At 34.0% G+C, this 25,223-nt stretch overlaps 1 protein-coding gene across 15 annotated transcripts in view; it reads left to right on the forward strand.

Annotated features, from left to right (window-relative positions):
• The window catches only part of MYCBP2 (MYC binding protein 2), a 297,109-nt gene that overhangs the window by 202,828 nt on the left and 69,058 nt on the right, over nucleotides 1-25,223 (forward strand). For all 15 annotated transcript variants that reach the window (XM_036249657.1, XM_036249659.1, XM_036249660.1 and 12 more), the window contains 6 exons: nucleotides 5,224-5,279; nucleotides 8,998-9,113; nucleotides 11,909-12,006; nucleotides 12,709-12,825; nucleotides 13,779-13,919; nucleotides 23,086-23,160. In XM_036249657.1, the coding sequence (XP_036105550.1) occupies nucleotides 5,224-5,279; nucleotides 8,998-9,113; nucleotides 11,909-12,006; nucleotides 12,709-12,825; nucleotides 13,779-13,919; nucleotides 23,086-23,160 (603 nt within the window). The remainder of the gene's footprint in view (nucleotides 1-5,223; nucleotides 5,280-8,997; nucleotides 9,114-11,908; nucleotides 12,007-12,708; nucleotides 12,826-13,778; nucleotides 13,920-23,085; nucleotides 23,161-25,223) is intronic.

Genomic DNA, 25,223 nt, shown 5'->3' on the forward strand with positions numbered 1-25,223 from the left:
ATATCCACCTTCACCACTCTTATTCAACATAGTCTTGGAAGTCCTAGCCACAGTGGTCAGAAAAGAATAAATAAAAGGCATACAAATTGTAAAGGAGGAAGTAAAACTATCATTATTGCAGATTCCTTGATATTGTACGTAGAAAACCCTAAAGACTACCTCAGAAAGCCACTAGATTTAATAAACAAATTCAGCAAAGTAGCAGGATGCAAAATTAATATTCAGAAATTGGTGGCATTTTTTTTTTATTTTATTTTTTTATCCTCACCCGAGGACATTTTTCCATTTTTTGCACGGACAGAGTGGGAGGGAGAGAGAGGAAGAGAGAGCGAGGGAAACATCGATGTGAAAGGGACACATCGAGTGGCTGCCACCCGCACGACCAACCAGGGCCGGGGACAAACTGCAACCAAGGTACATGCCCTTAGCGGGAACCGAACCCGGGTCTCTCCAGACCGCAGGTGGACACTCCAACTGCTGAGTCAAACCGGCCAGGGCTGGTGGCATTTTTATACACCAATAATGAACTATCAGAAAGAGAAACTTAGAAAACAATTACATTCACTGCCACAACAACAACAACAATAACAAAAAGTAAGGTACCTAGAAATAAATTTAACCAGTGAGTTAAAAGGCCTGTACTCAGAAAACTATAGGACATTGAAAAAAGAAGTTGAGGAAGATACAAATAAGTGGAAGCATATACCATGTTCATGGATTGGAATAATTAAAATCTCCATACTACCCAAAGCAATCTTAGATTCAGCACAATCCCTATTAAGATGCCAATGGCATATTTAACAGATCTAGAATAAATATTTTAAAAATTTATATGGAACCAGAAGAGACCCCAAATAGCTTGAGAACAAAGAACAAAGTTGGAGGTATTACAATACCTGATATCAGAATATACTATAAGGCTATTATAATCAAAACAGCCTGGTACTAGCATAGAAATGGGCATATATATCAATGGAACAGAATAGAGAGCCCAGAAATAAACCCACACCTTTATGGTCAATTAATATTTGACAAAGGAGGCAAGCGCATACAATGGAATAGACATTGTCTTCGATAAATGGTGTTGGGAAAACTGTACAGGAACATGCAAAAAAAATGAAACTAGACCACCAGCTTACACCATACAGAATAAACTCAAAATGGATAAAAGATTTAAGAATAAGTCATTGAAACCATAAAAATCCTAGAAGAAAGTATAGGCAGTAAAATCTCAGACATCTCTCATAGTGGTATTTTTGCCGATATATCTCCTCGAGCAAGGGAAAGAAAAAAATAAAAAAGTGGGACTACATTCTACAGAAAAGCTTTTGCACAGCAAAAGAAACAATTAACAAAATGAAAAGGGAACCCACTGTATGGGAGAACATATTTGTCAATGATACATCAGATAAAATATTAATTTCCAAAATATATAAAGAATTTGCACAACCCAACACCAGGAAGACAGACAATCCAATTAAAAAATGGGCAGAGGACCTAAATAGACACTTCTCCAAAAAGGACATACAAATGACCAATAGACATATGAAAAAATGCTCAACGTCACCAAGTAGCAGAGAGATGTAAATTAAAACCACAATGATATATCACCTCACACCTGCCAGAATGGTACCATCAATAAATCAACGAACAAGTGCTGAGGAGGAAGTGGAGAAAAGGGAACCCTTGTTCACTGTCAGTAGGAATTCAAACTGGTGCAGCTATTGTGGAAAACAGTATGGAGTTCCTCAAAAAATGAAAAATGAAACTACCTTTTGACCCAGCAATCCCACTTCTGGAAATGTATTCTAAGAATCCCAAAACATTAGTTTGAAAGAATATATGCACACTGTGTTCATAGCAACATTATTTACAGTAGCCAAGGAAACAACCCAAGTGCCCAACAGTAGATGAGTGGGTAAAAATGCTGTAATACATGTACACAATGGAATACTATATGGCCATAAAAAAGAAGGAACTCTTAACCTTTTGGTACAGCATGGATGGACTTGGAGAGAATTATGCGAAGTGAAATAAGTCAGTCAGAGAAAGACAAATACCATATGATCTCACATGTGAAATCTGATGAACAAAATAGAAATAGTCATGGCTACATGCAGCACACTGACAGCTGTCAGAGGATAGGGGGAAGGAGCAGTCTTGATTAAGGAAAGTAAAAGGATTAGCTGAAGAATATATATGCATAACCCATAGACACAGCCAACAGTATGGTGATAGCCAGAGAGAAGGGGTGGCAGGGGCTGGGTGGAGGTGGGCAAAGGTCTGGGGGAGGAGGGACACCTGTAATAGTGTCAGCAGTAAAAATAAAGTTAAAATATATGTGAAGTGTATAAAATAATTACATATATATAAACCTAAAAGAAGAAAAAAAAAGGAAGAGCAGTGGAACCTCGTGGGTTTGGAAAGGAAGATGGATGAGGATTCTGAGAGCATGGAGGTGGTGCGAAGGACTCAAAATCTAAAAATTGATATACTAGGGGTTACTAAGGCAGAAAACTGAGCAGGCCATTTTATTTTGATTTCAGAAAAAGAAGAATTCTGAGTAAAGTCTGTAGCTTTTGATGGGAGTGATTGAAATAAATTTGCAGTTAAGATTATTGAGGCTGATGAAAATGCCTTCATCTGAAAAGCTGGGATATCAGATGAGTTGTTCACTGACTATTAAAGAATTCAAACCTAAACATTCTCATTTATTACACTTTTTTTTTTTTAATCCTCAACTGAGAATACTTTTCCATTTATCTTCAGATAGGTAGAGAGGGAGGGAGAGAGAGAAAGATCAATGTGAGAGAGAGACATCGATTGGTTGCCCCCCATACGACCCCCACCAGGGTCGGGGACTGAACCATAACTAAGGTACATGCCCTTGACCTAAGTCAAACCCACGACTCTTTGGTCCATAACCGATGGCCTAACTGCTGATCCAAACCGGCAAGGGCATTACTTTTTATTTAAGAGATTTAATTTCTGGTCTCCTTAACTCCATATTTGTGTTTTTAGTTTCCTATGAACATGCTTCCATATCTTTATTTTTTTTTAAATCTAGTAACCAGAACTGAATAAAGTATTTTAAGAATGTTCTGAATAACCCAGGATTAAAACATTTATAGAATACCATCCCCAAACTATCTCTTTGAGATATGAAATCACATTCCAGAAGAGAGGATTTTCTTATGTTAACCTCTCACAGGTACTGTGTGCTATCCAGCTGTGATCCAGATTTTCTGGAGGATGAAGAAGTGAGATATGATTTTATTATAATAATATATTCATTATTATAAAATCTAATCATAATAATATATTAATTGTTAAATATATTACTATGGATTTGAAGGAAAGTAGGAGTGGAAAATACATTTTTGTACTGGGAATCTGGAAACCTGTGTTTTCTTGCTGTTAACACCTTTGTAATGTTGCTAAACTTAACCTTAAATTACATTTTTTTCATTTAACTTTTTAGTAGGTGAAGGTGGCTAGATCATTTCTAAATCACTTTTATGACAATGAAAAAGGTGGGGGAAAGGAATGAGGCGTGAACAGTGTGGGTGTGCTTTTCTTCACTAAGTGCAGTACAAATTAGAAGTGAATGTGCAGATAATGATGAATATGGTAATGTTGCAGGCACCCAAAAGTATCAGGAATAATGTGACAAGTTTTATGTACCTACAGCCCATTTTTGTCTTTACAGTTCATCACAATTTTTTCAAATGGTTTTATTATTTTTATTAAGAAACTTAATGTTATAGGTATAGTCTCAGCCTTTTGTAAATCCTTCCCTAGACCCATTGCCACTCCTTTCCCAAAGGTAACCACTATTCTGAATATAATGGTTCTCATTCCCAAATATGTTTTTATACTTGACTGAATGTAAATATATCTTTAAACAATATATTTATAATTGTTTTATATGTTTTTCAGAAGTTTATAAAAATGGTATCATATATACGTATTTTGTCAGTGTTTTGTGGACCTCATTTTTGAAGTTTAGCCATAGAGTTGTAGTTCATTCATTTTCTTTTTTTGTTATCCTCACCCGAGGACATTTTTCCATTTTTTGTTCAGATAGAGCGAGAGGGAGAGAGAGAGGGAGAAACCTCGATGTGAAAGGGACACATCGAGTGGCTGCCACCCGCACGACCAACCAGGGCCGGGGACAAACTGCAACCGAGGTACATGCCCTTAGCGGGAACCGAACCCGGGTCTCTGTACTGCAGGCCGACGCTCCAACCGCTGAGCCAAACTGACCAGGGCTAGTTCATTCATTTTAACTGTTTTAAATTAAATATTCCAATGTATAACTGTTCCATCATTTGTGTATTCTGTTGATGGGCATTTAGGTTGTTTCTAGTTTTTTTTTTCACTATTATAAACTGTACTGGAATAAACATCCTTGTATATGTCTCTTTTTGTATGTGAACAAGAGGTTTTTTCTTGTGTGTGTGTGTGTATATATATATATATGTCTAGAGATAGAATTGCTGGGTTATAGGTGTGTGTGTGTTTGTGTGTACATATATATATATATATATAGAGAGAGAGAGAGAGAGAGAGAGAGAATTGCTGGGTTATAGGGCATGCATATCTTCAGCTATATTAAATATGGCCAAAACTGACATTGTATCAAAGTGCTAGGCACTTAATGTTCTAATCAACACTTGGTTCTTATCAACACAATTTGATAACTGTGATATGATTATTTTGTTGTTGTTTTATTTCACATTTTCTTCTTTCCCAGTCTAGTTAAATAACTTTTCAAATATTACTGGCCATTTAGGTTTCTTTTTCACTAACTTGTCTTTATTCACTTTTCTTTTGTGTTATTTCTCTCTTTTGTATCAATTTATTTTTTATATATTAATGATACATAATCTCATTTTGGTTATGTGGATTACAAATCTCTTTCTCCAAGGTGAAAGGTTATCTTTTCTCTTTCTTTATAGTGCCATTGTTTTGGAGAAATTAAAAATTTTAATGTACTCAAATTTCTTCTAAAGTTGTAGATGCTGTTATTTTTACATTTACATCTTTAGCACACCTAGAATTTATTTTTGTAAATTGTAAGATGTAGCTAATTGAGGTTTTTCGTTTTCTTCTATATGGATAACCAATTTCTCTCAGTACCATTTATTGAATGTTCTATTGCTGCATTAAACAAGAATGTTTTTAATAATTTTGTGATTCTTATTGGTCTCTTTCTTACAGGTTTATGAAAATTACTCATTTGAAGAACTACGTTTTGCATCACCAACTCCTAAGAGGTAAGGATCCTTTCCTCAACACACATCCAAACTGACAAAGACATCCAGCACTTCAACTTTATTTTCCATAAATAAATATTTTGTAGTATTTTAAAAATTTTCAGTAGAGATCTATACATTTTATAATGTGTAGATTTGGAGGTAGAACGTTCAGCTACAGTACTGCCAGTATGTTACATAATATTAAGTTGATAGAGAAAGAATAATATCTATACAGTTGATGTACTATAGAATTGTGCCTGAAACCTATATAATTTTATTAACCAATGTCACTCTAATAAATTTCATTAAAAATAAATTAATAGCCCTGGCCGGTTTGGCTCAGCGGTTGGAGCGTCGGCCTGCGGTACAGAGAGACCCCGGTTCGGTTCCCGCTAAGGGCACGTACCTCGGTTGCAGTTTGTCCCCTGCCCTGGTTGGTCGTACGGGTGGCAGCCACTCGATGTGTCCCTTCACATTGATGTTTCTCTCTCTCTCTCTTCCTCTCTCTCCCTCCTGTTCTATCTGCACAAAAAATGGAAAAATGTCCTCGGGTGAGGATAAAACAAAACAAAACAAAACAAAAATAAATAAATAAATAAATTAATTAATTAATAAAACATTAAATAAATATAGAAAAGAAAAAGAAAAAAAAGGAATGTAAAATATCTCATGAATAATTTTTAATAATGATTACCTATGGAAATACTATTTTTTGATATATTGGGTTAAATGAAATATATCACCAAAATTTTTAAAGAATAAAGTCTAAAACATATCATTTGGCCTTATTTAGGGCTATTTGGTTTGTTTCTTTCTGTTTTTGCTTCCATCTCTCCTTCACTTATTTACTTGCAGAATGACTTCAGTGTACTTTTGATTATGAAGTCTTAATTTTTCAGCCAGAGTAATTCTGTTAACTCCATTTGTTTTTTTGTTTAAATGTTTTTTTTTTCTCTATTGATTTTAGAAAGAGAGGAAGTGAGAGGGAGAGAGAGAAACATTGATGAGAGAGAGAACATCGATTGGCCGCCTCCTGCATGCCCCCCCACTAAGGATCAGGCCCACAATCTGGGCATGTGCCCTGACCAGGAATCCAACTGGTGACCTCCCGGTGCATGGGTCAGCACTCAACCACTGAGCCACACGGACTGGACTGTTAACTCCAGTTTTAGGCAGACTTTTTTTAAGTTACTATTTTGTTTGCTGGTTAGGAGAAATACTTTTTAAAATAGATGTTTGGAAAAAATTTTTAGATAGATTAAACTCTAGAGAGACCACCTCCATAGAATTTAGAAAAGCTCCAAAGTGAGTCTGAAAAGGCATAATTATTTATATGTTTTATTGTATCATATTATATAACTTAATAGAAATTAACAGATTACTATAAGTTTATTCTGACATATATGCAAAGTAGAGTTTTAATGCATAATCTAGAGAGTTTTTTGGTCAAAATAGCCAAGTTTTGAGAATGTATCTTGATCTAGAAATAGGGAAGTAGTATTTTATCTCTGGCTTAATTTTAGTTACAAAATGTCTATACAGTGCAAGCATGTGATTTTTATAAAATAAATGTGAACTGTGTAGATGTATAACATGTTAAATAAGAAGTAATTGGCCATTTTCCAGTAAATATGCATTGGGCATTTCAAACCTAACTAAAATAGTCTTTTATCTAAGTAAATACATATATTCATCAAATACTGTTAAGCATCTGCTCTGTGGAATACACTGGTAGAGACTTTCTGACCAAGATAGATAAGGTACTGGTTCTCATAGCATTTATATTCCTGTGGAGAAATAATAATGAATAAGTAAACAAAATAGTAATAACAAATAAGGTTACTTGATAGTGATGAAGTTGGGGGAAGTTCATCTAGGCAGAGAAAAATGAGGGTGAATGGAGCTTTTGATGTGTTTGAGGACAGAAAGCTAACAGGGCTGGAAAATAGTGAGCAAGAGAGAAAATGATCAAAAATGACATTAGAAAACTATATAGTGGCCATATTATGTAGAGATTGGTAGGCTATTTTAAGGAGTTTGAATTTTCTTTCAAGTGAATTTATTTGGAAGGTTTTAAGTAGGGGAGTGATATAATCTGATTAATAGTTTTAAAAGATTGTTCTGGCTGCTCTCTGAAGAGTGAATTATACAAGAGTAAGAGTGGGAACAAAGAGATGAGTTTGACTGTTAAGTGGCTTGGACTAGTAGTGGAACGGAGTTACCAGTGGAAATAAAGAAGTGGATGGATTTGGGATATACTTCGAAGGTAAAACCAACAGCCTTGCTGCTAGAATAGAAATAGGAGGTGAAGGAAAGAGAAAAATCAAGAATGATTGTAAAGTTTTTCAGCAGCAGTATAGAGTATATAGCCATATAGAGGTTGGCCAACTTTGGACTACAGACTAATTCAGGCCTTTTTTTCTTTTTTTAAGTAAAGTTGTATTAGAACACAGCCTTACTCATTAGCTTAAGTTTTGTCTAGGGCTTCGTTCCCACTGCGATGTTCTAATTGTGACAGACTGTTTGGCACAATAGACTAAAGTGTTATTACAGAAAATGCCACTGAACCCTAGTATAGATTATCATGATTTTAATGAGGACTAAAAGCCTGCTATTTTGTTTTGTTGGGTGGTAGGGTGAGTGGGAAATAAGACTGGATATATTGCAGTTGAGATGCCAAGATGCCTTTTAGTTCTCTAAGTAAAGGGATTTTCAGGGCAGTTTGAAATTCCGCGGACAAATAAATTTTGGAGTAATCTATAAAGAAATGGTATTTAAAATGGAAGAATAGATGAATGATCAACTAGACAGATGCTATTCAAAGAAAAAAAAAAAAAGAAGACCGAGACCCGCATCTTGGGACATTTTATAGTTAAAAGGTAGTCAAAAGAGAGAGAGCTAATAAAACACTGAGACTGTTGCAGAAGCAAAAAGAAGGAATTTCAAGAAATTAGGAGCTGTCAGCTCTCAAGTTTTACTGACAGAGATTGCTAAGGATAAAGAAATGACCATTAAATTTGGTAGTGTGTTCATAAATATGACATAACCAATTGCAATAAGTGTTGGGAACAAAAGCCTAGTTAGGATAAGTTGTGGAAGAGAATTGGAAATGAGGGAATGGAGATAGTGATTATAGACAATTCTTTAGGTAAGTTTTGATATAAATGGGAAAAGAGATATGAGACCTTATTTGAAAAGGCTATAAATCAAGAGGAGGTAGTTAAGATGAGAGATTCTGATGTTTGTTTGTATAGAGATGAAAGAGAAATAGAAATAATCTAGTAAAGTGAGATACATCGATGATGAATGAGAGAGAGCAAGGTAATTGTAGTATGGAAGTGCTGAGGTAATGAGATTCACAGCACAAATGAGGGGCTTACTTTAGATGAGACCCAAGACACTTCTTTCGTTGTAACAGAAGAGAAGGTAGAGGAAAGTAGGGTTATTAATTTGATTGCAACTTTGAGGCTTATCTCTTGCTTCTGTTTCTCACTGAAGAAAGTGATGTCATAATCAACAGAGTGAGCAAGAAGGGTGATGGAGGTTTGAAGTGAGAAAGAAAAAATGAAATTCGGTCATTTTGGAGAGTAGGAAAACATACTATGGCGGGGCGGTAGGATTGTCATTCATTGTAATAATAGAATCAGAAATTAAATGTTTGCTGATATATCTTAATGATGTTGTCAGCTGTTTAACCAAAAGTAAAATTTCCAATATTCATCTTACTTCTTTTCAGACCCAGTGAGAATATGCTGATCCGTGTTAATAATGATGGCACTTATTGTGCAAATTGGACCCCAGGGGCCATTGGACTCTACACTATTCATGTTACCATTGATGGCATTGAAATAGGTAATTTTTCAGAACTTATGAGTTACTAGTGTAAAGAATTAGAATCAAAATCATCTTTCTGTTCTAGTTTGCCCTTTAGCTTGTATGATAGACGTGGACAGGTTTCATAACTAACTTACTTGAGCTTTGTTTTCTCCTTTATAATGAGTACTGAATTGGTACATTCATAAGGTCTTAAAATATTGTAATAATTTATGGTGTTGTTATAGCTGTCATTGACTCCTCCCTCCATTTCCTAATTAACTGGTTAGGTATGTTTTTCTCCAAGCTGCTATATAGTTGTGTGCATACCTTGTCTCCTCCTCATGGTACATCTGTCTTCCTTTCCTGGTTGTGAGCAGAGACCAGTTCATTCATTTTTGGATCTTCCAGTCTAGCTCAGAGCCTGGCACATAATAGCTGCCTAATAAATACTTGTTGAATGGCCCTGGCCAGTTTGGTTCAGCAGTTAGAGTGTCAACCCATGGACCAATGAGTCACAGGTTTGATTCTGGTCAAGGTCACATACCTCAGGTGCGGTTCATCCCAGCCCTGGTCAGGGTCCTGCGAGAGGCAACCAGTCCATGTGTTCCTCTCACATCGATGTTTCTTTCTCCCTCTCTTTCTCTCTCCCTCCCTCCCACTCTATCTAAAGATAAATAGACAAATATCCTTAGGTGAGGATTAAAAAAAACAAAAACTTGTTGAATGAATGAATTTTCTTTATTCACCACTTACTTGGAAAAGTATATTGCTTTTATTTTGGGCATTAGTCTTTTTTTTGGTAAACTATTCATATAATAGGATAACAGTAGAAAAAGAAAACTGTTACTCGTCTATCAACATGAATTCCTTATGACACTATCTTTCCTGATGCTTCTCAAGGAAAAAGGTTCCTATGATCAGGTAGGTTTAGAAAACCGAGTGTATTATAGTCTCATCTTAGACATTCATACAATTCACATTGACAAGAAATTCTGAAATTAGTAATCTTGTCTTAGATGAAAAAATTTAAGAACCATATTTCACCCATATGTGGGATATAAAACTGAAAGCAACAAACAAGACAACAAACAAAAACTTATAGGGACAGAAAACAGTATGGTGGTTACCAGAGGGAAAGTGGTGGGGCGGAGGTAGAAGAGTGTAAAGAGAGCCAAATATACGGTAACGGAGGGTCTGACTTCGGGTGGTGAGCACACAATTGTACACTTGAACCTATATAATTTTATTAACCAATCTCACCCCAATATATTTAATACAAATTTTTAAAAAGGAATATTTGTTTAATCTTTATATGAAACCCTTGCATGTGGGGAAAAGGGAGACAGTGTAGAGATAAAAGTAATCCAGATTAGCATTCCACCAGAATATCCTCTGGGAAACTGATGTAAGTAGTTTGTTTTTACAGTGAAGGTAAAGAGGTATTTTACATTGATGTAACTGTATAGAATGTACATTAATGTAACTGTATGGAATGAGATATCTTAAATTCATCTATATCATTCCAGAGACCTTTATCCTTAGGCTTTGTTACACTCTCCTTTATTTCAGCATATCCATAAAGCCTTTAGTTCAGGGAACTTTTGTTGGTTCTAAGAAAAACACTGTTCTCAGTAAGACAATTACTGTCAAGTATTAACAATTTATTGATGATTGCAAGATAAAATAGGCAAACAAAATCATATGAAGTAGAATATAAGTAGCAGCATGCAAGAGGTACAAACTGTAGGAATTCAAAAATAGAGATGGATAGTCAAGAATGGCTTCACATTTACTAATAGTGAATGGGGTGAAGGAAACTGCTATAAAGTAGATAAGAAATGTATATTTATTCATATTTACTTGGAATCATTCATTTTCTTTCCTACCTTCCTAACTCAACTTTTTCCCAAGGTGACCAAACTGTCAATAGGCTGGGGCCTTGCTTGACATAGGCAAGGGCTGATAATAATTCATTAGAATAATTATGACAATAATAGTTAACAGTTATTGAGCATTTCATGTATGTACAAACATATATATTTTAAATAATTTCATTTTCACAATAACCCAATGAGGTATGTGCTATTCTTGTTCCCATTTTATAGATGAAAAAGTTGAGGCACAGAGAGTCAAATAGTAGTAAATGTGGGAACAAACAAGACAGTCTAATGTGAGCACCCAGCTTTTAACCACCATTCTGTGCTGCATGTTAGTGATAGATATGATTAGTCAAGATAATGAGTGATACTCTGATTTGATGATGTGGGATAATGTTTAATCATACAAGAGTTTATTTTTAGTTTTTTCATTATGATTTCACATATTCAGATAAAGAATATGAGTCCCTCTTTTCCTTGAACCCTAAGACACCTGTTTGGAATTTCAGGGCCATTTTACAAAAAATTTCTCTTTTTTCGCTATAAATATTTATCACATTAAAAGGACAGAATTCAGATATTTGTCTCATCTGTTCAAAATAGCCTGTGATTGCCCTGGCCGGTTTTGCTCAGCGGTTAGAGCGTCGGCCTGCGGTACAGAGAGACCCGGGTTCGGTTCCCGCTAAGGGCACGTACCTCGGTTGCAGTTTGTCCCCGACCCTGGTTGGTCGTGCGGGTGGCAACCACTCGATGTGTCCCTTCACATCGATGTTTCTCTCTCTCTCTCTTCCTCTCTCTTCTCCCCGCTCTGTCTGAACAAAAAATGCAAAAATGTCCTCAGGTGAGGATTAAAAAAAAAAAAAAAAAAATAGCCTGTGATTGTTTATAAGGTTAGGTTAAACAGTCCTCCCTTTCTTGTATTCTAAACATTGAATTCTCTTCCTTTTCTTACAGATGCTGGTTTAGAAGTAAAAGTAAAAGACCCACCAAAAGGAATGATACCACCTGGAACTCAGCTGGTCAAACCAAAGACTGAACCTCAACCAAATAAGGTTAGGGTAGGATGAAATCAGAACCTGAGTTAATCAAAGGTTCATTAATTTTCTTCATTGATGCTTCAAGGTGGCCATCAAACATCTGATATTTTACTTGATTTGAATATTTGAATTCTAAATATTCCTCAGTAATTTTGAAGAGTATTTCATGGTAGTTCTAATCATTTCTAATTGTATAACCTGTACTTTTGACTTCTTTGTGTAATAATTTAGTAATTTATAGGCCTGTCTATTTTCTCTTAATTGAAAATTTACAACTAACCAAAAGTCTCTTGTTCATAAGTGTATAAAGTTTGCAAGGTTAAAGTATCTTGTGCTACTAAGAAAAATTAATTTTCTAACATTAAAAGTAAATAGAGGAATTTTTGTAAACTATTTATTAAAAAGGAAACATTGGTAAAAAATTTTGTATTATACCTGTCTAATAAGAAAAAATTGCTCTTTTCTCCTTTTTATAGCATCTTCAAAAATTTAGCAAGGAAATTATAAATATACATGAATAATTTTCTAATTTTTCAGTAATGTACATTTTAATACTTTTGCTATAAATAAACCACTGTTATTTGCACAGGAAAAGCAGCTACAAATAATTGTGGAAACTTTCTCAGAATTAATAATACTTTCAAATCTGTTTAATGTTATCTATTACTATTTATAAGATCTCTATTTCATGATTTCCCCTATCTTTGCTTTTCTCAGGTTCGAAAATTTGTGGCCAAGGACAGTGCAGGTCTTCGTATCCGTAGCCACCCATCCCTTCAGAGCGAACAAATAGGCATAGTGAAAGTCAATGGAACTATCACTTTTATTGATGAGGTAATTTATAATGAAAACCTGGTAATAAATCTTGGACAGAAAGTTTTTTATTGTTTGCACAATAAGGTTACTAAATGTTTCTGTTAGAACAAGTTTTATTTAATTTATTGTTTTTAAATCCTCACCTGAGGATATTTGTCCATTTATTTTCAGGCAGAGTGGGAGAGAGAAAGACATCTATGTAAGAGAGACACGTTGATTGGTTGCCTCCCGCACGACCCTGACCAGGGCCAGGGACCAAACCACAACCAAGGTACATGCCCTTGACCGGAATCAAACCCGCGACTTTTTGGTCCATGGGCCGATGCCACTGAGCCAAACCAGCAAGGGCTAGAATGAGTTTTCAGTGGCTTGGGTCGTGTTTGGAAAATTGTTTGGCAAAATGTGTTCGTTGAGTTTCAAGCATTTCACTTACTTTTTTTTTTTTATCAAAAAAGTAACTAAAATTTTTAACGTGAAAGGAACACAGTTAACATAGTAGTCAGAACCTGTACAAATACTCACTGAAAATGGTACAGTTCATGTTGAATATTTTTAATGTTACTTGTTTTTAAATGTTTATCATATTGTTTTAATTTTGACAGTCCATTTTTCTAATAATACAATAAAAGGCTTCTGATTCTTAACATCTAAATTGAAGGGAAAGAAGACTTATGTTTTTTTGGAAAACATCTGATTTTATGTTTAAAGTATTTTGAAGTGTGATTTCTTTGTATTTTTACTCCCAAGTGACATTGTTTTACAGTCTCACCATTTGAATTATATTGCTTGGCTTTCCCTTGCTTTTTTTTTTTTTTTTTAATTAAAGGTTCTCTCATATTAACCCTCTTTGTAAACTAGATGCTTAACCTCCATGTCCACCATTATTTGCCTGCTTTGTAGCCTTTCAGCCCTTCCTAACCTTATAGGAGTTACAGGAGGGCATGGCTTGTTTTGTTGCTTATTTCTCATAGATCCACAATGATGATGGTGTATGGCTGAGACTGAATGATGAGACAATAAAGAAGTATGTTCCTAACATGAATGGTTACACTGAAGCCTGGTGCCTCTCTTTTAATCAACATCTTGGCAAGAGTCTTCTGGTCCCTGTTGACGTAAGTAAAAGGTTATTTTAAAAAGCATTATAGATACACTCTGTCCTCATTGCAGGACTTTCTTTAATTAAGGCTTTTCAGTTCTGAGGTAAACCACAACTAAATAACTTGTATTTTATAAGTGCTTGAATTCATGAGAGCTTCTGTATAATAAAGGTGGAGTTTGGCAAGGCAAGGGACCTTAATACTAACTATGATCCATCACAGGCAATAGTAATAAATGAAAACTGGGTCTACTAAGTTCCTTTCAAAGAGGTGAGGGATGAGCGTGGTTGCACTTTTTTTTTTTCCTTTCTTATTCATACTACTGTTTGGAATGAATTTCAAACTAGATTTATAAATTCAGTATTATTATATACAGTCAAAGAACATGTACAACATATTTGTTTCTTGTATTAGAATTTTGTAATTAGTTCTCTATGTTTTGTCTAAGTTTGAATGTTTTCTTTCTTTGCTTATAACAGCTATTTTTTAAAAATAAGATGGATTTTTAGACTTGTGGTGCTATAGTGTTGGAGCTAAATCTTTCTGTCTGAGAGAATTCACTGAACCTCTTTAACAAATGCAGTAGAATATTTAGAACCAGTGTTCACAAGATTGCTACGTCAGTAAATGTGATAGTAATCTACAACTCTATTTATAATTTAAAAATAAAGTATGATTGTTCTTCCTTTTCTTCACCATCATATGTATGTATTCCTATGACACTGCTAATAAATGACACTGTTAAAATTTTATTTTTAAAAAACCTTAATATTTTAAACAGTTGAATTTCTTAAAACTCAGTATATACAATTAGCTTATTATATCAAACCATTCAATATCTTGTTTATTTTTCTCCTTGATAGTCCAGAGTAATGTTCTCCCAAGGGCAATTATACAAGATGATTCTTTGGGAAAGAAAATCTGGGAACTTCTATTTATATCTACTGATCTTATTCTTTTGTATATGTTTTATAATAGTATAGTGAGGAAAAATATGTCTTTATATATGTTTTTTACTAATGTGTTATTTTAAAAAGCTTAGAGCATGTTGGCCAAGGTTAAGCTAACAAAATGACAAATCTATAATTAAAATTTAAAAATTTAAATAGACTAGATGTTAAAGTTTTCTCAGATTTGTATCTACAGGTGAAAACGAAAAGGATTTTGACCCTCTGGAAAAGAGGTACTACTCTGGAAGAAAAATAATAATTCTTTATCATTTGTGGAATAAGTTGGTCTTAAATGGTTTGAAATCATTTTTGCATTATAGTAACAAAATATTCCTCATTATTATGAAAATTATATTTTAAATTAAATGACAGCAGCCATTTTATTTATTTTGTATATAGTTTACTTTTAAAATTTTCACTAATTTAGACTTTTGTGTATTTTAAGTCCCTAATAAGGCATTATGTTTACTACCTCCCCCATTCTGAAATTTATTTTCTAATTCCTTTGCTTGTTCATTTGGTGAGATGCTTTTGAGAGAGGAAGGCAGTCACAGATAAAACAAGAATAGAAAGGAAGAGCAAGAAGTGCTGTCTGTTGAAGTTCTAAATTTCATAGTTTCATTTTGGAACATTAACCCCATCTAAAAGACGGTTTGTGATAGACAATGTTCTTGAGGCCAGAGAGGTAGTAACAAAGGTGAAAGCGAAGGGCAGTAACAAAGGTAAGAGAGAAAGCTAAATGGAGCCATACAAATGCTTGTTGATAGGTTTTCACTGGAATGTGAATGAGAAGGTGGTTGACTTGAAAAAAATCTTGATGCAGAATATTGGAGATAGAAAGTAAAATGAAGTAAGTGACTCTTTATGTTTAAGAATGATATGAGTTCTGTTTTCGTATAAATAATTTAGAGTATCTGGTGTCAATAAGAAGGCTGACGTTTTTCTGGTTCCTTATTTTAAAGTGGTAGCAACTTGAGATTTTTATAAACTAGAGGAAAGATGCCAGTAGGAATGGGGTAAATTAAAGATGTAGATAAGAAATCTAAAGACTGAAAAAGGAGGAGAAAATGGAATTAAGGCCATATCTGGAGATTTGTTTCTATGAAGGAGGAATAGAGATATATGACAGAAGATAAGTTTTTAGGGATGGAAGGAGGATGGGGAGAGGTTGAAGAAGACCATGATACTTCCATAAACTAGAAGAAAGGAAAGCCATCAGTTGAGATAGTACTACAAATGAGTTACGTTAAAGGGTTCAGAAATATCATAAACATTTGAATTAATGTTTGATAGAAATAGAAGAGAGATCTGAAATAAAACTACTTGTTTTGCTATTACAGAGCCACTACAGACCCAGTGAGACCACTGGATAGAACCATTCTAGATGCCCTTCCTTCCTCATAGCCTGAAATATCCAGAATTGAAAAAGCCAAGAAAGCAAATGATAGCACTAGCTGGAATTTTTCAGTGTTGTGACAGAAAAATAGGGTTGAAGAGGCATTTCAGATGCTGATGGAAGAGCAGTTGAGATCACCCTCTGGGATCGGGCCAAGTTATAAATGTGAAAGGACAAATGGAGGGTCCACAGACTTGTAGTTAAAGAGCTGGAATGATATAGGCAGTTTGTGTGTTAAGGTAGAATATTTGAATTTGATTTCATTGTTAGAGCATTTTATTGAATGAGATGGCCCATTAGTGTGGCTATGAAAGGGTAGCTCAAGTATAGTGGAGGTAAAAGGCATTGGAACTATTTCAGTCCAAGAACTAGAAGGCAGGGCGCCAATAGGAAAACACATGTATGATACTGACCTACAAGGTTTAAGATGAAAGTGAGTTTGTTTACCATTGGAGGAAGGATCCCATTGGATACAATATAAAGTCACAGGGCAAATGGGAATAGTTTGATGTTGCATCTGAGAAACGTATAGAGCAGTTTTGGTATAAATATAAGAACAAGTAGATGACTTAAGAGTTAGTTTTTTTTTTTATTTTTTTATGTGGTGACTTAAGATGATGGGATATAGTGTAGCAAAATTAACTGGTCTAGGGATCCAAACAAATCTAGTATAAAGTTGCTTCAGTGCAGGTGTTAGAGGAGGACCAACTCAGAGTCAGAACGTGGCATAGGTAAAGACAGGTTAGTTTTCCAGGATTTTGTCTGTAGGGACTGGGGCAGACCTCTTATGCAATCAATGTTTTTAATGAGTACCTTACTCTGGAGGGCTAAATCTGCTAGGGCATGGAGGGAATAAATGGTACGTATTTGCACAGAGGGAATAACAATTCCATTTCATACAGGAACTAATACAACTAAATAAATGCACCTTGTTACTTCTTCCTTTGCATCTCTTAATACATTTACTAATGGGAAAGCACTTTACATGATTCTTCCTTTTTACTTCAGTCCATTTGTGAATAAATCAGCTACAATTCTGGCTTATAATTACAAAACACTGATAACTTAAAAAATGAAGAACCAGTGCCACTAACTTAAGATGCAAAAGTACCAAAAAGTTGCCTTCAGCAATGTTTACATCTAACTCTTCAACCTTTTCTAGTTAAACCAATTTTGCATTCACTTCAGTGTTTGTACATTATGTGGGTCCTAACTAAAACAAACTGTTGGGAAGAATGGAGTGGGGATTAGAAATTTAAACACTGCCTAAATATTTGATAACTACTTTTGAAAAAAAGATTATCATAAGTAATCATATTTATAATAAGCTTTAAAGTGATGTTTGTTGCACTGTCTTGTTTATTTTACTCATGTTATGGAATACTTGTTTTCATTGTAGACACGTACTTTAGCTATATTTTACTGTCCAGCAAGTTCTATTTAAACATTATTACTTTATTAAGAAATAGTGGCATCCTAACTTAGTTCAAATGGAACTTTAACTCTGTTTTAGCACTTTAGTTAGGCTCTAGTTTAGAGATTAAATAGCATTAGAAATTTGTATTATAAAAATATTTGTAAATTAATAGGAAAAATAGGGATAAATATGAAGGATGTAGATTCTTTTTTGTGAGGTTCTCATGGTCTGTTGGAACTTCTTGCCTTTTTAAAGTATGTTTTTATTGATTTTTTAGAGAGAAAGGAGGGGGAGAGATAGAAACATTGATGTGAGAGAGATACATTCATAACCTGCCTCCTGCACGCCCCCTACTGGGGATCGAGCCACACAACCCGGGCATGTGTCCTGACCCGGAATCAAACCGGGACCTCTCAGTCCACTGATGATGCTCAATCCACTGAGCCACATCAGCCGGGCCTTCTTGCCCTTTTTAGACCACTGTGTTCAATTGTACATCTTATAGTCTTTGTTTATGATTTTTCATTTGTCTAGAATGCTTTTGCTTCCATATTTTCCTGTAACTTTTCTAATATTTTTCTAGTTGACCAGGCTCAAATATTTATCTTGATGTTTTTCTTCTCTGTACTTTCCAATAATGCTGTAGCTATTAATTTATTAATTGTTCATTCAACAAATATTTATTGAGTCTTTATTATGTACCAAATACTAAGATGAGAAGTAGGTGCTGGGTGGAGAGGCAGAGGGGAAGGGTACAAAATAAATAAAATGGAGTACACTCCTTGTTCTTGAGGTACTTGCTATATAGTGTGGTAAACATACAAATAATTAGCATTCAAATAATTAAGTTACATTGCGATGAGTTTTAATGGCTTCACTTAGGAGGTGACATTTGAGAAGGTTTTGAAGAAAAGTTACCAGGAAAATATGAAAGAATTTCTAGACAGAGAATCAAATGTCCAAAGTTATGGACATATGCTATATTTGGGAATTGAGAAATAATTTATATGAATGAAGCAAAGAATTGGGGATAGAAAGTGTGTCAGTACTGGGAAAATTAGGTGTCTCGCTCCCTTCTCAAGTAGCACTTTGTAAAAGTAGAAAATGTTTACTTCTTTCTCCAACTACCTGTAATGTTTAGTTGAATTTTATTTTATTATTTTATTTTATTTATATTTTGCCTTCAGCCCATTTGTCTTCATATACCTTTTATTTTTTTTAAGCTCCTTAAAGGTAAGGACTCATGAGGATCCCTTCTTACTCATAATTTGTTTCTTCCCAAGTATTAAGTAATACATTTTGCTTGTGGTAAGCTTTCAACATTTGTTGAATATTAAATTTTAATTTTGGGTATTTGGTATGATCATGCGGCTTAAAAGAATTTCTAACACATATATGCTCCTTAGCTTAATTCTCTCACTTAATTCTCACTGTGCTCCTGTGATGTTAAGTATATCAACATTCTCATTTTTTCTAAATGACAAAAGATAGCTACTTTCCCAAAATCACAAGTAGAAAGTAATGGAGCTGATTCCGGAACCCCAGTTGATGTGATTAAAGCCTATGCTTTTATGTTTAGTCTGCCTTAATCTAGTAGAGCGATAAGGATATGGTTATAAAGGGATAAAGTAAATATACCTATAAAAATCATATTACTTTGGCTAGGACTCCCAAATTAAATAAATATGAACATTCATAACCTTAAGGTTGAATGAGGACGAATACCATGATATATGTTGAAGGTATGACATGGGTCAGTCTTAGAAGGCATACCTAGGGAATGTTGAATTTAAATTAAAATTGTGAAGATTTGGAAACTATAAAATGTAAGCTAGTAGAATGTTTCATTCATCAGGGAAATGTAATTGAAAAGGAGATGAGTTAAGCACGTGATGTGGGAGACATTTGACTGTCTAGGACTAGAACTTAAATTTTTTGGAAAACATTTTTACTTATAGGATAAGGAGATATTTAGTGATTTGAAACTTAGAGGCACAATTCTGTGGATACTTTGTCAAAAATGAAATCTTCCAATATTATGAAGCAAGTTGAATGGTAGAGAAAGTTTAGATAGTACCTCATTAGAAGTGTTCTAAGATATCTTTATAATGCCCGTATTATCTGAATCCTTGCAGAAGCAACAGTGTTCTCTGAACATGTACATGCTTTTATACAAACCACTTACCTACTTAGGTTGATTGGTGTTCAAATATAGAAAGTAGGTTGTTGCTTGTTTGTTTGTTTGTTTGTTTGTTTTAATTGGGGGCCCTGAAGATTTGAAGGAGAAATGAAGGGAAAATATCATTTGGTAGTCTCTCTTAGAGCATTTACCCAGGGTAATTGGTAAAATTAGCAAATGTTTTTTGCATTTTATGTCCAGTTTTATTCTTTTGGGATACCTATTAATGTCTGGTAGCCACAGCTTCAGCATACCCCAAATTTCTTGGTTTTTTGTTGTTGTTGTTAATAGATTTGTATATGTGTATGCATAACCTGTTTTTTTCAATCTTAGTAAATAATAAATATTTACTTATTGTACCCTTAGTAAATATGATATCTTAGATGATTATTAAAACTTCATTTCATACTTTAGCCTGGTGTTTAAGTTTCCTAATAGTGAGATTTAGGCAATTAAAATAACATTTTAAGTGTTTAATTTACCTAAGCTATTTTATCCTTTTCACTTAAAAAAATGTCAATTCTAAACTCTGTGCTTATGTAGTACAATGAAATAATAATAGTTATTATTTTTTGTATGAGCATTTGACATGTTTGGTTATGTGTTTTCACATGAAAATTATTCACTTATTTGATCTCTTCTATGCATTAACAGATTATCAGCTTAGAGTTACAATTTGGTACTCATTAATTTAGTTAGGTTTTTAGTAATTTTCTAATTTTCTTAAGACACACACACACACACACACACACACATATACATAAAGTGGTGCTCATATTCTGTGAAATTGTAAAATATGAAAGCTAATTTATATATTTTAATAGTGAGAAATTAAGACGTTGAAGTAGTTAATATTTTTATGCATGTTCATATCTTTAACTGAACTTTCCTAAATTTTCAAAAGAAAACTTTACCAAGTATATTTTATTTTAAACTCCAGTTTTCTATTTGGTACATTTTTGATTCCTGATAAAATGCACTTTCATTAAGTTACCACATTTTTAAAAATAATCTTAATAATCTTATAGTAAACTAGTTCAGACAAGGAATTTTCTGTAAATGCAGAACAAAAGCAAAAAAAAGTGTCAAATTTGAATTCACATATAATTAACATGTATAAAATGAATTTTATTGACAATATATTACTATGGTTAGCAGTTACATCACTTTGACATATCCTTAAACATGTTAACTCATGTACTCAGACTTAGAAAACACTTAAGTTTGCACTTATATTGTCAGTCACCACGTTGCTTCTGTATTACTAACTTCATCTGCATTGCTTTTAATAATAAAATTAAACTTAAAAATAAAACAATGCCTTAAAAACTCTTGATACTTTTTTATGTCAGAGATCTGCACCACCATTCTCTGTGACAGAGAAAAACCAATGAGCAAACATTTCAGAAATTCTTTTTTTTTTTTATCCTCACCCGAGGACATTTTTCGATATTTTGTTCAGATAGAGTGAGAGGGAGGGAGAGAGAGAGAAACATCGACGTGAAAGCGACACATCGAGTAGTTGCCACCCACACGACCCAACCAGGGCTGGGGACAAACTGCAACCAAGGTACATGCCCTTAGCGGGAACCGAACCCAGGTCTCTCCGGACCGGAGGCCGACGCTCTAACCGCTGAGCCAAACCGGCCAGGGCACATTTCACAAATTCTTACATAATGGATGAAGCAGTAAAGAGCCCCCCTCCCCCCCAAAAAAACCGAGCATTTCAAAATGCTTTGCAACATGTTTCCACTTCACTTAAAGAGAAAGGACCCTATCCTCTATCCATGTTTTTATTGATTTTTTTGGAGAAAAAGGAAGGGAGAGAGAGATAGAAACATCCATGTGAGAGAGGAACATGGATCAGCTGCCTCCTGCATGCCCCCTACTGGGGATTGAGCCTGCAACCCTGGCATGTGCCCTGACCTGGAATTGAATCAGAACCTCTCAGTCCATGGACAATGCTCAGTCCACTGAGCCACACTGGCCAGGCCTCTATCCATTTTTAAATGTGGAGGGGTGTTTGGTTTAGGGTTTGGTTTTGTTTTACATTTATTTGTAGGTATATTATTAGAAACTCATTTTTTCTGGCTATTATATGTCTTATATTTATGAATTAGCATATATATGTATATGAGTATGTGTCTACATCTGTCTAAATCCATTTATACATGAGGAAATACAGAACTAGAGCATAGTAAAGAAAATCTTATTATCTAAAATGACCTATAAGTGGTTGGGAATTGTATTGTTTCCTTTGCATTGAAGTCTTGGATGATGACAGCTTTTATTAACATTTGAATGTCCTCATTTTGTCCAAATTAACCATTTATCACTGTATTTACATAAGCAGTAAAATTGTTTAATTGCTACTCACTGGAAAGATTTTAATTTCAGATCAGATAAATACATTCAATAGAATGATATGTCTGTGTAAAATGTGTATCATTTAAATTTTTATTGTGACAGTTTGTGAAAATATTTTTCTGGGACCATGCTGTTTTGAAGTGGTTGTTCTTGAACAAAATATTTTTAGACTTTAAGGTAGTGAGTAAATGATCTATATATTTTCTAAACTTTGAAATGGAGAAACTAGGCCTGTCATTTGATAAAAGATTCAGATTGTGTGTCTTTTTTTCTGTATGCTTTCTTAATAAATTTGCTAACAGCTTTCGGTAACATTTTCAAATGATTTTTTCCATTTATGGAAGAGAGAAAAATGGAAAAGTGACAGTTTTTTTTTTTTTTACTTTATGATTTTTTTGCTACTTTAAAAAGTGATAACTAGTTCACATATACTACATGCCATTATTAATCATTCTAGTAATTGCACTATCTATACAATCTATATTATTCACATTTTCTTTATAAAACCGCCAACTGTTTTCCGTCATGAAACAAATCTGGGTTATATTGGAACCGATGCGTTATCAGATAAGGAGTTTTAAGATTTCCTTCCTACATTGACTGTGTTAAGCTTTACATCAATGTCTGGCTCTTAATTTTAATAAATGGCATGACACACTATATCCATGAGGAGCTTTTGACAAAACTAACTTATCAGAATTTCCTTAATATGTGGTTTACTCAGGTGGCTTCAGTTTCCCTTTAGTAAAATAATATTTCAGTGCTGGTGCTAGAATACAGAACAATGTTGTCACTGTGAACACATCTTCTGCAGCTGATGTCCTGTTCCCTTTCTTTGTTGATATTTTTCTTTCTTGAACTTTGTTGCTCAGAATATCTTTAATGCTAGCCAAGGAGTCAGGGATTTGGACGTATTTTCATGGACTTCCAAAGCTTTTTCCCCCCAGGTGAGTTAACTGTAAGGAACAATCATACATTATTCAGGTATTTTAGCATGTATAACAAATTTACATTATATCCTTTGCAGTCTTTGCTTAAAATTAATATTTTTTTTAACCATAAAAGACTTATACAAAGTGCTGTGGTTGAGTTTCCCCTGTAATTCTTTTCCCAAAGAATATATTATTAGTTTAAGTTAAACTTTTTCATGACTTTGAATTTGCTATGTTTAATTTTGTGACTAGCTTCTCCCACAGTTACTTCCAAGTCTAACTTATTCAGAGCTAGCTTATTTAGCTGGGAGAGTCTTGATCCTATGGCTCTTCTGTTTTTTCTATTTTTCCACAATGCCTTTGTGAATGTTCATCTGAGAATGGGGAGGGACTACAATTTGTATCCTCGTGCCAGGTCTTACATTCCTGTGTTGACTGTCTTGCTTGAGAGTGAGAAGGCACAGTTCTGTCTATCAGTTCTTTTTATACTGTTTAGTATTTTAAAAAATTGGATAGACTTTTACATTTGCTAATTTATATAGTTTATCTAACTATTCAATTTAATATTTTAATGAAAGTTTTTATATATTGCCTTTCAGTGAATAACTTGCAATTATCATTAGTTTTAGCCAACACTTATCTCTCAGTGTTACCCTGAATGATCAGAAGTTGGAAATACTTTTATACTTAATTAAATACTCTAGATATATCATTAAATATCAGAGAGATTATTTTTTCTCCAAATCTATTAATATTTACTTATGATTTTTGATGTCATACCATGTAATTTTTTACCTTCAGTTATAGTAAGAACTAACTTGCCTCTTCCAAGTTTGAAATAGCATGATGTAGTTACTAAAATTGATCATACACGAGACATTTTTTTTTTATCCTCACATGAGAACATTTTTTTGCATTTGCTTCAGGTAGAGTAGGAGGGAGAGAGGGAGAAAGAGAGCGAGAGAAACATTCATGTGAGAGAGACACATTGACTGGTTGCCACCCACACGACCCCAACTGGGGTAGGACAAACTGCAACCAAGGTACATGCCCTTAGAGGGAACTGAACCTGGGACTCTCTTTTGTGCGGGCTGATGCTCTAACCACTGACCCAAACTGGCCAGGGCTACAACAAGACATTTTTAAATGTTTACTGAAAACTTTGTGAATGTAGTAGCACAATTTAAACTTCAGACCCCACTCTCCATTCATGAGTACTCTTTATTCATAGTATATGTACATATGTAAGTTTTTGCAACTATACATGCATGGGTATATAAAGTGGATATTTTAAGATTTATTTTAGATTGTAAATTTAGTCTGAGTTTTTCAAGTATTTAAAATTCTCATTTCCATTAAATTGCCAATATATAGCTAAAGAATTTTGGATAAGTGTAGTATGATAATTACAGTAAATGTAAATAAATATTGTCAATAGTACATGTTTCTATAACTAAAAATTAAAGATTATTGATCACTACAATGAAATGTACAAAATATTATGTGAAGGTCACTGGTCGCTCTAAAATTTTCCCTGATCAAACATATATTGAATTAAAGCCACAAGTACACAGAATTCTTGAATCCACATTTTTTTAAATCTCAGGATTTTATTTTTTATTTTCTATTGCATAATGGACAAGTGTACTTACCTCTTTAGTATACATAGGGATAGAGTCATTCAGTAATGTTTCATCTTGTATAACGTCTTAGTGTTTTTTCATTTTTATTCTAACATTACTAAATATTAATTTTTCTAAATAGTTGATTTTTTAAAAATTCTCACCTGAGGATATGTTTGTTGATTTAGAGAGACCAAGGGAGAGGGATGAGAGAGAGAAACATTGAGGTGAGAGAAACATCAATCAGTTGCCTCCCATACAAGCCCCAACTGGGAATTGAACTTGCAACCTTTTGGTGTACATACAGGACAGCACTCCAACAAACTGAGCCACCCAGCCAGGGCTACTAAATATTAATTTTAACTTAATGTTTTAAGTAAGTGTCCCATTATAATCATCTTTTACTGAATTTCAATATAGAGCAATTTGTAGAGTGTATATACTGTATTTAAGATT

Source organism: Molossus molossus, unplaced genomic scaffold (assembly GCF_014108415.1).
Source record: "Molossus molossus isolate mMolMol1 unplaced genomic scaffold, mMolMol1.p scaffold_m16_p_9, whole genome shotgun sequence".
NCBI classification, from domain to species: domain Eukaryota; kingdom Metazoa; phylum Chordata; class Mammalia; order Chiroptera; family Molossidae; genus Molossus; species Molossus molossus.